The sequence below is a fragment of the Alexandromys fortis genome, unplaced genomic scaffold (genome assembly GCF_014885135.2).
Source record: "Alexandromys fortis isolate MF-2015 unplaced genomic scaffold, M_Fortis_MF-2015_v1.1 scaffold_5, whole genome shotgun sequence".
Taxonomy (NCBI): Eukaryota; Metazoa; Chordata; class Mammalia; order Rodentia; family Cricetidae; genus Alexandromys; species Alexandromys fortis.
In genome coordinates this window covers 11,691,527-11,705,926 of record NW_026067924.1, presented here as the reverse complement: position 1 = coordinate 11,705,926, position 14,400 = coordinate 11,691,527, and the positions used below count along the sequence as shown (strand labels likewise).

At 43.4% G+C, this 14,400-nt stretch overlaps 1 protein-coding gene across 1 annotated transcript in view; it reads right to left on the bottom strand.

Annotated features, from left to right (window-relative positions):
• Cdkal1 (CDK5 regulatory subunit associated protein 1 like 1) overlaps window positions 1-14,400 on the bottom strand; it is a 627,408-nt gene that overhangs the window by 61,889 nt on the left and 551,119 nt on the right. The window contains exon 16 of the mRNA XM_050142389.1: window positions 9,039-9,107. Coding sequence (XP_049998346.1) covers window positions 9,060-9,107 — 48 coding nt within the window. The 3' untranslated portion in view covers window positions 9,039-9,059. The remainder of the gene's footprint in view (window positions 1-9,038; window positions 9,108-14,400) is intronic.

Sequence of the window (14,400 nt, the reverse complement as noted above, 5' to 3'; positions counted from 1 at the left end):
TGAGCATACATATGTGAGCGCGCACACACACACACACACATACACAGTCCATTCATAGATCAAACCAAGTGTGCTGAGAATACATTTTAATAAGAACTGGTGCAAGAGAAAGAAGCACCTTCCCTCCTACCAAGAGTTCCTAGTGACCTGGGAAGCCACACTCTGGGGCCTTTTCAACACGCTGGCAATGAAGTGTCCTGCCCCTGCCCATCTTCAGGGCCATCCCTCAGCAAATGTGTCAAGAAAAAAGTCATTAGTCTCTGCAACCTTTCCAGCTCCGGGCTGCTGAAAACATGGAGCTTGTGGTTCTCAAATCAAATTGCCTGCCTGCATGTAAAATTCTTTTAACCCAGCCCTTTCCTCCTTTTGGCTACTGCCATGCTATGATGGAAATCTCATAGCAGATGGCAGATGATAATGCTTCTGGGAATGAAATTGAAGCAATTCCTCTAACACAGGTATGCAAGGTATAGAATGCACCACTAACTATGGAATAAAAGGCCTTATCAAATAGTAACCCACTGATGAACGGTGTGAGAAGGTAGAGAGAAGCGACTTTATGTGTATGTAACTATAAACTGAGGTGCTGGGCCTTTTCCTTGAACTCAGGGCAAAGTTTAAGAAAGGGCAAACAATCCTGTCTTTCAGACAGGTGACATAGTTATCATCACAGAATCTCCCCAAATATATATATTTTAAATGTAGACAAAGCTTCTCTAAGAACTATAAGACCATTTAACAAGTCGCTCTACTTACCACTAAAAGAGAAAAGACAGCTAGAGGAAACTTCAGTTTCTACATGCAAACTGTTTATTGTTAGAGAGAGAGAGAGAGAGAGAGAGAGAGAGCGCACAGCTGTTCCTTGGCTCACAGTTGCACTCATGTAAGAGATCACTTTACACTGGGCCTCCCACAAGGCCCTCTGAGAAGCCAGGAACCACAGGCTCAGTTTTCATATACGCCAGAGAATTGGTTTCAATCCCTTCTACACAATTTGCAAAGTCCCGGCTAATGCAAACCATGCCAGTTTCAGTTCAGAGAATTGCAAACACAGAGAAGCTAAGGATTTTCACAGAATGTTCCCTCCCCAGCCCGGAGTGTGGGCAACTAGAATCACATTGTGAAGTCTTGGAGAAACTCGAGGCCACAGCACACGGTGCTGCTTGGCCATGCACGTTCCGTGTCACCTGGGCTGTCTTGTGAGAGGCAGGTACTGTCCCACCATCCCACCTCAGACCTGATGTGGCTGTCCCCGCTTGGCTTCCTTCTGGCCAGGAAAGCTTTGGCGAGTTTTCTGTTTTTGTAAAAGCCAAACAGAAGAGCTCAGGGAGATTCGGCCTGACAGTTAGCGAGTTTGAGGCCTTCAAATCACATTGTGTGCCTGGCTGTAGAATTCTAATATTATAATCAAGACATAATGTTTCTGTGAAATCTAATTTGGGCCAAGTAGTTACAAGCCATGGGCACTGTCAAACAAGAAATTTCATAATTCAAATAGACCATTTATCCATTTGCTGCATTTTGGAAAAGTCCTCGACGGGATTTGAGTTTTTCCGTTTTCTTCTGTACCTGTCAAAGCATTGTGTCCGTGGCCAAGTGTCTGCCTTGGCTTTGGAGACCTCTGCCTTGACAAGGGACTCTGGATCAGCCTCTCCTACCAGGGAAGTAAAAGATCATTTGAAAGAGACCTTGGCGGCTGTGACGGCAGAGTGACATGTTCTCCTTCGCAAGGAAAGAAGATCTCAGGCCACCGAACAGCAAAGACCTGGAGACATGGGCCATCTTCGGTGAAACTAGAGACATCCACAATGCCAGCTATAACATTGAAAGACGGCAGATACAGACGTGGTCACCATCCTGCAGAAGAAGGAAGGCTTGAACCTGAGAGCTGATAGGGAGGGCAGTCCTGAGCAATAAGCCAGTCTGCCCCTCCTCTGACACCCCAAGTGCCAGGTGACACAGCCATGTGGACACGCAGTGTGCACGTGTGCGGCCGCGGGATGGGCAGAAGGTGGATTGGAATCTGGGAAGCTAAGTGACTGCTCCACTCCCTGTACTGAGGAAAACCTCCACAGAGGAGAGCAAGAGCCAGAGGTAACCCCTCTTCACAGTGTGCCCCTCCCCTCACGGACCCCAGAGATGCAAGAAGAAAAGTGTGGCTATTACATTCAGGAATCAAGAATAAGATGCTGTTTTCAAACACTAATAAGACCTAGTAGTGAGAAGACCCTGAAAATTAAAAAAGAAAGTCAGACTTATAAACTCAATAAGGCACAAGAAATGAGTGGTCTTTTTTTTTTTTAATTAAAGAGGACAGACTATAAGAATCAAAGACAAGGATATTAAAGATTAAGCAAGAATGCCCAAACCTTGAATAACAGGAGTTAGAAAATAAAATAGAAAATACCGAGAAGCATGTATAATAATAATAATAATAATAATAATAATAATAATAATAATAATAATAATAATACAAGAAAGTTGCAGAAGCAAAGGAGACGTGAAACTTCAAATTGAAAATGACCATTAAGTGACTATTAAAGCACAAAGAACACCATAGCATATTTCATAACCCCAGAAACAAAGAACAGATTCCAGAACAGATTTCTAGAAAGAAAAAAAACTACATTGCATCTAAAGCTGGAAACAATAGCACCCACGCTTCAGAGAAACAGCTGGTGGGTACTGGAGAAACGCAGTGTCTTAGCTAGGGTTTCTATTGCTGTGAAGAGACACCATAATCACGGCAACTCTTATAAAGGACAACATTTCACTGGGAGTGGCTTACAGTTTCAGAGGTTTAGTCCATTATTGTCATGGAGAGACGCATGGCAGCATGCAGGTAAACACAGTGTGGGAGAAGGAGCTGAGAGTTCTACGTCTTGATCCACAGGCAGCAGGAAGTAAACTGAGGCACCCTTCCTCCAACAAGGCCTCACCTACTCCAACAAAGCCACACCTCCTAATAGTGCCACTCCCTGAGTTTATAGGGGCCAATTGTATTCAAACTACCACACACAGGGAAATGTCAGGAGGGGGTCATGCCTCACCCAAGAGCAGTGTGCACTATGCAACTATAAAACGTAAGGGGCGCCCACTATAGACACGCATGTAACCATGATAAAACATAATGCAACACAATACACGGGTGTGTTCTAAGACGCGATGCAGCTGAATTGGGAAGGGGAGAAAAGGGAGAAAAACAAATGTTTAATAGCTTAAGATGTTCATGTGTGAGCCTAGGAATTCAACAACATCAGAAATTGATGCACTAGGAAGTAACATGGCAGGTGGTGGCAGGCACACTCCGAGATGATCCTGGTATACCACGTCCTTCTGTTTTCTCATCCCCTTAGACCTGGGTATGTACCCTCATGCACACTTTATGTGGTCCTGTAGGTCCAACACAAGCCTTCATGAGTGGAGGCAGGGATTCTACCAACATCCCTGGGCAACAAATTTACATCATTTAAGCTGCTCCGTTTGTGACATTTTGTGATGGCAGCCTGAATTGTCTAGTAGACACCCAGTCCTCCTGTGAGTTTTGTAGTAGAGTATAATGCTTTCCAAGTTTGTTTTATTTCAAAGAAGTTATTTTAAAACTCAAAATACACGTGCTTCGTGGATGAGAACAAAAAAAATCTAAGAGCTTAATATAGCTCAGGAGAACAACCAGAAACTGCTGCTGCTGAGTGGATGCATATGTATCAACGAGGGAAGAACACAGCAAAGCCAGACCTGAGGAGGACACGTACTTTCAGATGCATGGAAGAGAGCTTGGGGAGCATTATTTATAACAGAAAAACTGGGGACAAGCCCAATGTCTGATAATTACATGAGATTAGTTATATAACACCCATACATTGAAATGTTATGGGTCATTTAAATGAAATATGATAGTTATTTAAAACAATTTTAGAAGAAAAATTAACACCCTAAGAAAACACTGTTTTGCTAAGGAGAAAATGTCACAGAATATTTCAAGCAACACAAATCTAATATGGGAGGGTGCTTGTGTTTATGAGTGAATTCTAGTACTCCCCCTCATCCATAATGGCCACAGACCACAGACACCATGCTCCAACTATAGACATTGGCTTTCGGCAGAGAGTGCTGGTTCTCGTTTGTTTCAGAGATAAGAAAGGTGGGGCTGTTGGTATTTCTAGTATTAAGCTTCTGAGATTCCCCATCTGGGATCATCTTTCCACTGCACCTAAAGACAAGGAATCACGTCATGAAACTGCCTGTCAAAGAACTCAGGCAGTCCAGATGTAGATGCAGCACCTCCGGAAGTGGTCTGGATGCTCATTTGTGATGACTAAGGTGTGTTCCTCTCTCCTCTCGCCCCGGCCATTTGTCTCAGAGCTGATGCCTTAACTGAACTCACGGAGGAGCACTTGCCCTCAGATGTGCTATGGAATGGTCTGTTAGGTGTGGAAAAAAAGACGTGTGAGTGTTTCTTAAAACAAGCCCTCTGAGCTCACACCACCTAAATTCCAGTCGTTTCTCTGGGGAAGGACACATTCCCTCTCAGAAGATGCCTGGGAATACCAATACTGAATATGTGTGGCTGGCAAAAGCATGCAGAATTGATTTCATGTTTATCAACTAAAGCAACCAAAAGTAAAGTTTAATAAGATGAGCTGAGCGGCTGTAGATACACAGGAATAAAACAAGACAGTGTTGTGAGCGTTTGAAAAGGCTGATATAGAGAGCAGTATTGCATCTCAAACTCACCATAGGGAAGCTAAAAACTCAGAACTAAGCCATAACTCACACCAAGCCACAGCCTCCCCACTCAGTGAGTGATCATTTTATCAATGATGCTGTATCCTTTTGTGGAACCTTCTCTAACACTTCTGGCTGTCTGGAGATTAGGGGCCAGGCTTACAGCTCCTTTGTCCCAAACAGTACTTGAAGATGTTTTCTTCTTAGGCATTTAGCCAAGGCTGAGTTCAGTTTCTAAACCAGAAAAAAACAGATCCAGTGAGTTTTAATGGTTGAACGGAGTCCATCCCTTCCCCACAAAAGATATGATGAAATTCCTAACTCTCAACATCTCCACATGTGACACTATTTAGAAACGGGGTCATTGCAGATTTCATTAGTGAGGTTAGGGCGAGGTCATGCTGGAATACTGTGGCCCATTGATTCTATGTGACTGAAGGATAGAGAAAGCACAGACACGTGAAGACATGTGGCACTGGGGCAGAGAATATCAGGGGATGCTAGACATCAAGGAAACGCCCTCCCCAGAACCTTCAGCCACCAATCTCTGCTGTGGCACCCCTACCATAAAAGACTATGGCCAACTTGGCTCCAATAATCTTGAATGTATATAACCAACCTACCACACAGTCAATCTTGTTTGGAATTATGATGGATAATGATAGCTGCTGAGTTTCCTGTGCATAAAAACAATTGAGGAAATGTTTTATTTTTGTAAATCAGAGTAGTGAGCTCCCTGCTCTTCTGAGTATTGCCAAACATAGGCAATGCCCATATAGCAGAAAGGCCAATGAATGTAACCTTTCTCTATGAAGAGCTTAATGCTAGAGGAGCCTATAGGCATGACACTCAACTCTGTGCTTTATGGCCTCTGACTGAGCTTTTCTGAATACGTCTTAAATAAAAATGCAAATACTTATCAAGTTGTGCTACAAAATTCAGCATGTGGCCATTAATTTCCCTTGTGGTGTATTGGGAAATATTCTGGGCCCTGTGACATAGAGTGTTGCCAGTGCTTCCAACACAAAGAATGAAGAAGGACGCTTAAAAGAAATCCCAGACTAGATCAGAATTGAGTATAATAGAAGGTTATTTACTTAGGGGTAGACTCACAGATTGCAGTCCTCTGCTCGATTGGGAAACATCAACCGAATCCGGCAGCCAGAAAAGAAGCCAGAAAGAAGCATGCTGTACGTTGACATTTATATAGAGAGGCCATGCCCAAGTGGGCAGGTAACTAAAAGGCTACTTGCTGTAGGAATTCCTATAGCAACCCCCCCCTTTTGTTTAAATAAGACAGTTCTAAGTCTAATACAAAATTATAGACAATAAGAACAAATCAGGTATAAAAATTAGAATTACAACAGCATAAACGATATCAAGCAAAAAGATGTGATACACGTTTCAATGATTATCCTATCCTAAGGAGTTTAAGTCTTGTATTATAAATAACTTGACCAAGTCATGAGAGGAAAGTAACTCCAACTATCTAGTCTTCAACCCCATGGAAGACCGAAGAAGGGAAATAATATTACTTGAGTAAGCAGGAAGTACAATCAAGCAAATTCCAAAATGTGCAACAAATGACAGAAACAACTGGCTACAAAGACTCATTTGCAACGTTGGAGCAATCAACTTTGGCTAAGGCGTAGAGTAATTGACTGAACATTTTCAGAAGCAGGAAATTTATCAAAACCATCCTACCCTGTCTTGGCAAGATTTGACAGTCTTTTTTCTTGTATCCTGCTTGTCCTATCTGAACATCTTGCATTTTGTCAGTGGTTGATGCATGGGCAGTTTCTTGCCCAACGGCCAGTTTTGCCAAGAAGAAAACAAGCTCCAAGTGGAATGTCTTCAGTGCTCAACATTCTCTCAGGAATAGATCGGTGCTGCCAGGAGCAATTGTGTCTTCACAGAACCCTAAGTTATTTAAATGCTATATTCTACAGCTCTTTGAAGTGATTGAAGATTACCTATTTATGCAGAATACACTCTCTATATATCTAAAGAACCTGATTAGTCTAACTATAAGTATAACAAACATGGATGACTATTGACCTATGAATCTTAATACCTATATAACTTAAAGTCTAAGACTTCATATTAGAATATTAAACAATCTTTAAACAACTGTGCAACAAATGAGGACAATGATCTCAAAATGTAAAAAACATATAAGTATCTTGGTCAGAGGTAGAAATATATATTACAATATAATAAATATATTCTAAAATCATATTAATATACAAAATGTCTTAAGCAGAGGTAGAAGCAGGCCTTGTTTCTTTGGTGTCCTACATCCCCCCCTTCCCCAGCTCTTACCATCTTTCTGCCTCCTCAACTACAGAGTTCTCTAAGCCCCGGGAGGAGGGATTTAATGAAGACATCCCATGTGTTCCTGGGTCTCTCACTCTCTGAAAGTTGTCTCGCTGTGGGTCTTTGTATTAGTTCCCGTCTCCTGTAGGAAGAAGCTTCTCTGATGATGGCTGAGCAAGGCCGTGATCTATGGTATAGCAGAGTGCCATTAAGAGTCATTTTAGCAGAGGAGTAGGATTTGGTTTTCTCCTAGGTCCCTGACCTAGCTAATCTCAGGTTCTTGGCCACCTGAGCAGTGTTGGAAACAGGCTCCATTTCATGGAGTAAAGCCTTCAATCCCATCTGATATTCATTGATTATTACCACAAGCTTTGTGCCACTATGGCACCAGTGCATCTTGCAGGTAGGCCATCGTTGTATATTGAAGGATTTGTACCTGGTGGTGCTCATCTTTCTTGGAAACGGCAGTGGCAAAGCCTGCCGGGGCTTCCTACCATGACAATAAAGCATTGTAATTCCTTTATTGAACCAAGAGCATTTAAGTCACAAATACATCTATGCAGAAAGCCATGGTGTCAGCGTCTCAAATGGATGACTGAAGGAACCACTCAGTCCCAGCCCTGATGGGCCCTGGTGCTAACAGTGAAAATAATAGGCTAGATTATCAAGAACTGCTGAGACCCAGAGCAATCAATGACACCTCCCGATTGCTGATCTGAGCTGTGATCACTCTTATTTCACATGCAAAGCACACGGCATTAGCAGCCAGATGGCTTCTTCCTTTTCCTCGCTGGACTTCCTACAGCTTCCAAAGGCACTCGCTTGCGTTAGCTCACTTTCTCAGACCAGACTAATAAGGCTTCGGCCTGCTGACAAGCCTGAGCACAAAGAAAAATGAATCCCAACAGATACACAGAGCTATTTATTGGATTTAATAAGAGGAAAGGAAAAGAAGTAACAGCTTAGGCACCAGTGTGTTCAACACATCCGAGTCTCCTTTTCAAACCCCAAACTCAGAAACCCTCAGCCTGGGATGGGCAACGGAAGACAACTGCTCGATGTGCTCCATTCATTTGTTACCACTATATGACAAGTTATACTTAAATTAAGTGGCTTGGAAGATATTTTTTTATTTCCTAGTTTCTCTCTGTGTGTCTCACCTGGCTCTTCTGCTTTGAGGTCTCACACACAATGAGGAACACGGACCACAGGCATGTGCAGGCTTGACTTGGGAAGGATTAACTCATGAGCCAGTTGGCAAGAGTCAGCTCCTCCTAGGCTGTAGGACCAAGTTCCCTGCTTCCTCAAGAGCATTGACCAGCGGCCTCCTTCTGTTCCTTGCCATGTGATCCTATATACAGTAGCTCACGACAGAAAAGCTGCCTTCTACCATCAGGTAAAGGAAACTGAGCAAGGGAAGTAGAACACTGTAGCTGTTGAACCTTCTGCAAACATGTCCCAGCGGAAGCATCCCTCCTAAAAGGAAGCTGTTCAACAAGAACATGGGTACCAGGAAGCAGGGCTGCTGTCTGGGGGCCAGTTTTGAGGTTGCCTGACATCTGTACTGTAGATGTGCTACCTCTAGCATCTCACTGGCTTCTGCCTTAACTTCTACCCTGAAAGAACATGTGACCTCTTCAGGCATCCAGTGCCTTCCATTTTAAAACACTAACTTTTTAACTGGTGCTAATAATTAACCCACCTTCCATTGGCTTGATCTCTGAGATGATTTTAAGAACCTAGAAAGTCTCAAGAGAACCTTAATTCAAGATGTATAGGAAGGACTTGTTTATAAACAAGAATTTTGAAGTATTCTGTATTGAGTGTGAAACATCCCCCAAAGTCTCATCGTGTGTTTGAATACTTGATTCCCGGCTACCGAGGCTATTTGGGGGAGGTTGTGGAACCTTACACAGGCATCCATCCTTGTCACACTGTGGTGCAACACTACATCTGTAAATGTGTTGAGATCCATAGCTGCATGTCAGACATACCTGGAGGAGGTGAAACCTGGCTCACTTGGCCTCAAAAGGCTGAACTCCCCGTAGCTGATCCATCCCAACCTGTATAGGAAATACAGGGGGCCAGTTAGATGGTTCAGTGAAGAAACATACTTTCCCCGCAGCCTGACATCTGAGTTCAATTCCCTTTAACCTACACGGTGGGAGGAGAGAAAGGACTCTTAAGACTCATCCTCTGACCTCCACACACATGCACACACAAATAAAACAAATGTAAGGAGGAGGGAGAAGAAGATACCATCAGAAGCGGGGTATGGTGACACAAGCTTGTAATCCTACCATTTGGGAGACATAAATAAGGTGGCTACATGTTCAAGGCCAGCCTCTGCAAATAGTGAGTTCAAAGCAAACCTGGGCCAGATAGCAAGACCCTTAAAAACAAATAATCCCAGACTGGGGGAATAGTTTATGGGTAAAACACTTGTTGTGCAAGTATGAAAACCTAAGTTCAGTCCTCCAGAGCCCATGTAAAGCCAGAAGTGGCAGGACACATGTACAACCCCAGCACTCCTACGATGAGATGGGAGGAAGAGACAGAATCCACCCAGAACATTGTAGGTCTCTAGCCTAGCATTTGAATTGGTGAATTATGAGAGACCCTGTCTCGATCAAACAAGGTGGAAGCAAGGACACCTGAGAAGGCCTTCTCATCTTCACATATGTACCGTGGTCCTCACGTGCCCATACTTACACACAAAACATGCATACACTCACATACACATCATACATACATACAACACAACACTCACACAAAAGGATATATGCATTTATGATTCATGTGTACATACATACATCCTCACATACATATATAAACAAACCCAAAAACAAGCGAAGAAAGAAAAAAAATGAATTTTTTCCTACCGCTAGTATTCTTTAAGTTACCTGCCCACTTGGGCATTGCCTCTTAAACTATCTATGCCAATGTAAAGCATGCTTCTGGCCTCTTTTTCTGGCTGCGGGATTCAGATGCTGTTCTCCATTCCAGCAGAGGAGTGTAATCTGTAAATCTACCCCTAAATAAATAGCCCTCTATTATACTCAATTCTGAGCTAGTGTGGGATTTCTTTTAAGCATCCATCACATTACAGATCTGATGAGGATACCTAAGGGTGTGTTGTCATGGTTTGGCAATGTAGCTTAAGTTGTGCTAGGAAAGATGGCTTAGTGGTTAAGAGTGCTTACTGCTCTATCGTGAGGACCAGAGTTCAGATCCCAATGCCTACACCTGCCATTTCAACTTCTAGGGATCTATTGTGCCTACACACACACACACACACAGAAGTAAAATAATTATTTTTAAGGAAAGAATAGCCTTAATCCCTCTGTGTTGGAAAGCGAGGTGGTTTAGCTAGTAAGAGCACATTGTGATTAGGTGAATGCTTTTCTCATGGGTAGGGATCAGCCATTGTTGGGACTCGGCCCCTCTTCTCATCTTTCTGCCCTTGCTAATTTTGTGTTTTATGCTATATATAAGTTCATGAGGTTTGTCCAACATTGTCACTTGACCCTGCACTATCCAGAACTATGAACTGAAATAAACCTTTCCTTTCTAAGACACAGGCATTCTGTTAGAGGAACAGAAAATGGGTCAAGACAGCTGTTTCCCTGGGATGTTCTTCTGAGAACTACTAAGCAAGCCATTATTAGTCCCGTAGAGATACATACTGAGATTGTGTATAGGGATATACCAAACGTAAATCAAGCTTGTATTCAGATACCCAAAGTCCACCTCAAATCTAAAGTATTTGGGAGTACAGAAATATTTTCACAATAAAGCTAAATTAACACCCAAGCTCCAGATTGAAGATTTACAGAGTCCAAGGACAATCCAGGCAAACCAACTGATATCGCCAGTCAAAACAGACAATGTGATCTATACTTCCAACTCCATTTTAATATTTATGATATATATGCAATTTAGGTAAAAAATATAAAAGTAAATTATTTGTAGATTAAATTAAAAAGAAAATTAAGATATCGCCAACTAGTCCCATTTATACAATGTCTATATTTTTTGTTGTTGTTGTTGTTGAGCCCTGTATTCTGGCTCCAAAGTAACAAAGCCAGGGATCATTGGTACCTTGTACTTTTTAAGACTGTATAAAGCCCACCCACGGGTACCATGTGGATTGTTCAGGGATGCCCAAGCTCCTTTTGCAAAACAGTGCATGCTCCTGTGTGCTTCAAAAATTATCTCTTGCTCATTTGCAGTACTTGGCAAGATGTAAGTGCAAAGGGATGTTATACTGTGTTGTTCATGGAGCAAAGGCTAGAAAACTCTGTTCATTTTTAGTATTGGCTCAATTTTCTAATATTTTTGATCCACAGTGGTCAAATCCACAGAAGCAAACCTGTTGGTAGGGGGCTGCCTTATTCATACTTCACAGAAGCACATCTTAGCAAAGGAAGAGGAGGCATGGGGTTGTTTCTTCCCCGGACATCTCTTCCTAAAAGAAAATGCATAGGGGCTTCCCTGAACATGGGGGGCATAAATCCTCACAGCTTCTCAGCTGGTCTCTGGTGAGACGTGAGATGCAATGAGGCCGATCTACATCTCTGCTTCTGGCCTGACTTAATGACTTACTAATTGCAATTGACTGAACACCAGGCATCAGCTCTCACGTGTCAGGACTCATTTCTGTCACCATTCTGCCTCCATTGTGTTCTATCGAGAAACATGCAGGGAAGAGTCCAACAGGTCACCAAAACATGACACACCCAAGGTTAATATCACAATCCAGAAGACGAAGCCAGATGGTCTGAGAGCCAGGGGGACTGGAGCAGGGAGCTTCAAGTCAAGCAGGCACTGCAGGACGAGTGACTGAGGTCACCAAGCTTGAACTACGGTTATTGCACGCTCTTATTGACGTATGAGTGAGCACTGAGCACAATTCCAAAGAGCCAGAGTCGGGGTGCCAAATGAAGGGATTTTTGAAACAGAGCTGATGTCACTGTCAGATAGGCCCAACCCATCTTCCTTTCTGAACATCGCTAATTTAACCAACTATCCTCCATATGTGCTGTTGGATGTGTGACAATCAGTCTTGATTGTCAACTTGATTGGCTTGAGATCTACCTGGGAGATTAGGAAAACACATTCTATTTTGGGAAGCGGCTCAGACAGGTCTGTTTTGTATGTGGGTGGCACCATACAGTAGGCGGAGGGTTGGGATAGAGATATAACAAGGATGGGAAAGAAAGGAGAAGGCTCAATAGTCCAGACATGGTTCTTTCTGCCCCTGTCTGCCAGGAGGCGAGAAACTGTGGTGGCCAGTCTTTGTCAAACTTGACACAAACTAGAGTCACCTGGGAAGAAGGACCCTCAACTGAGGAACTGCCCCAATTAGACTGGTCAGTGGGAATGTCTGTGGGGCATTTTCTTTATTGCTGATTGATGTGGAAAGAACCAGGCCACTGGGGGTAGTTTTAGCCGTGGGCAGGTAGTCCTGAGCCAGGTGGTGGCGGCACACACCTTTAGTCCTAGCACTTGGGAAGCAGAGGCAGGCAGATCTTTGAGTTTATGGCCAGATGGGCTTTCAGAGCCAATTCCAGGACACTCAGGGTTACACAGAGAAACCCGGTTCTGAAAAAAAAAATGAATAAGTAGATAATTAATTTTTAAAAATAAAGAAAAGAAAGGAAAAAAAGAAAACTAAACAAGCCATGGGGCAGTATTTCTTCATGGCTTCTGCATCAGCTCCTGCCTTTGGGTTCCTGTTTTGAGCTCATGTCTTGGAGTCCCTGGATGATGACCTATTAAGTATACCAAGAAAAAAACATTTCCCCCCAGTTTGCTTTCGGTCGTGGTGTTTATCCTGGCCACAGAAAGCAAGCTAGGATGAAGGCCTTGCTCTACCATGGGCCCTGCCATGATGTCCAGCCTTACCTCGGGCCCATAGCAATGCGTCAGCCAAACATGGACTGAAACTATGAGGCAAAATAAATCTTTCTTCCTTCTAAATAATTTCTCGAGGCATTAGTCACAGGCAGCAATGCCTCTTCCTGTAATCTTCCAGGCACAGGTGCAATGTTGTGCGTCTATAAAACAAAGCACTAGGGGGACCTAATAAAACACTTGTCGTGCCCAGAAGAGGCCCTAGGTTCAATCCCCAGAACCCACATACAAAATGAAAATTCCACCCCTAGTGATGTGTGCTTATAACCCAAGTGCTAGGGAGGCAGAGACAAGAGGATCACTAGTGTTTCCTGACAGCCAAACTGGTGAGCTCCAGACCTCTGTGAGACCTGTCTCAAAAGCGAAGTGTGAACACTAGAGACTGGCCTATGGCAGGCCTACACACCTCTGTGTGCAAACATACACACACACACACACACACACACTACTAAGCTTAAGAAACATCTGTTAAGTATACTGAATAGAGTACTGTGCACCAAGGACTCTTCAAGGGACCAAAGAAAGGCAAATAAGTGGTACTCCTTGCTCACAGGAAGCTCGCTGTCCCCATTCACTTCAACCCTCTGTTTAGAATCTGATTTCCAATTGTGGTGAAAGACACGTAACGTTAAACTCACCATCCGAGCCGTTTTTAGTTCACAGTGTGGTGACAGCAAGCATATTCACATTGCACAATCAGCACTACCATCCATCCATAAAAGTTGCAAAACTGAAACAGGGCCTGAAGCTGTGTGTGTAACTCACTCTCCACAGAGACCAGCCTCCTTGGCATCTCAAACACCACTGTGGGGTTAATCCCTCAATGACAGGATGCCTGGCTGTATACGAGCTAGCTCCCTTACCTCCTCACACCCAGTGCCCCTCCAACTCACACAGAAGAGCAGGGTGTTGGATTCAGCCAATAACCTTTGCTTCCAATCCCCGCTCATCGCTGTTGGACAAGCCTGATAGCAGTCTGCTCCTATTCCCAAAGTCCTGGCTGCTTGCTAGGACAGATTTCTCCTCCTTACACTGTATTTATTACTGGGGTGTGAAGCACAGCCTGCAGATCCCTTCCCTGCTTGCCTGCTATGAAGAGCCTGCTCCACCGTTTAGCTTGCTCTCCCTTAAAGACACTTGATGGTCGTTGGCCATTGCATAAGACTTGCATAAGACGGATGAGATGCTCCCCACCCCCAGGTCTCCCAGGATCTCTCCTGCCTCCCCGTGAGGGGTTCTAGCTATGGCTGGTTTGCAACTGTGAGAAAAGCAGCAACTTAACTCTTTGCCTCCTGCAACCACCATGGCTCTTTCCCAGACAAGAACTGCTCTCTCCCCATTAGAACAGCAAATTGATAGTTACTAAAAAAAAAAAAAAAAAAAAAAAAAAAAAAAAAAAAAAAGAAAAAAAAAAAAAAAAAAAAAAAAAAAAAAAAAAAA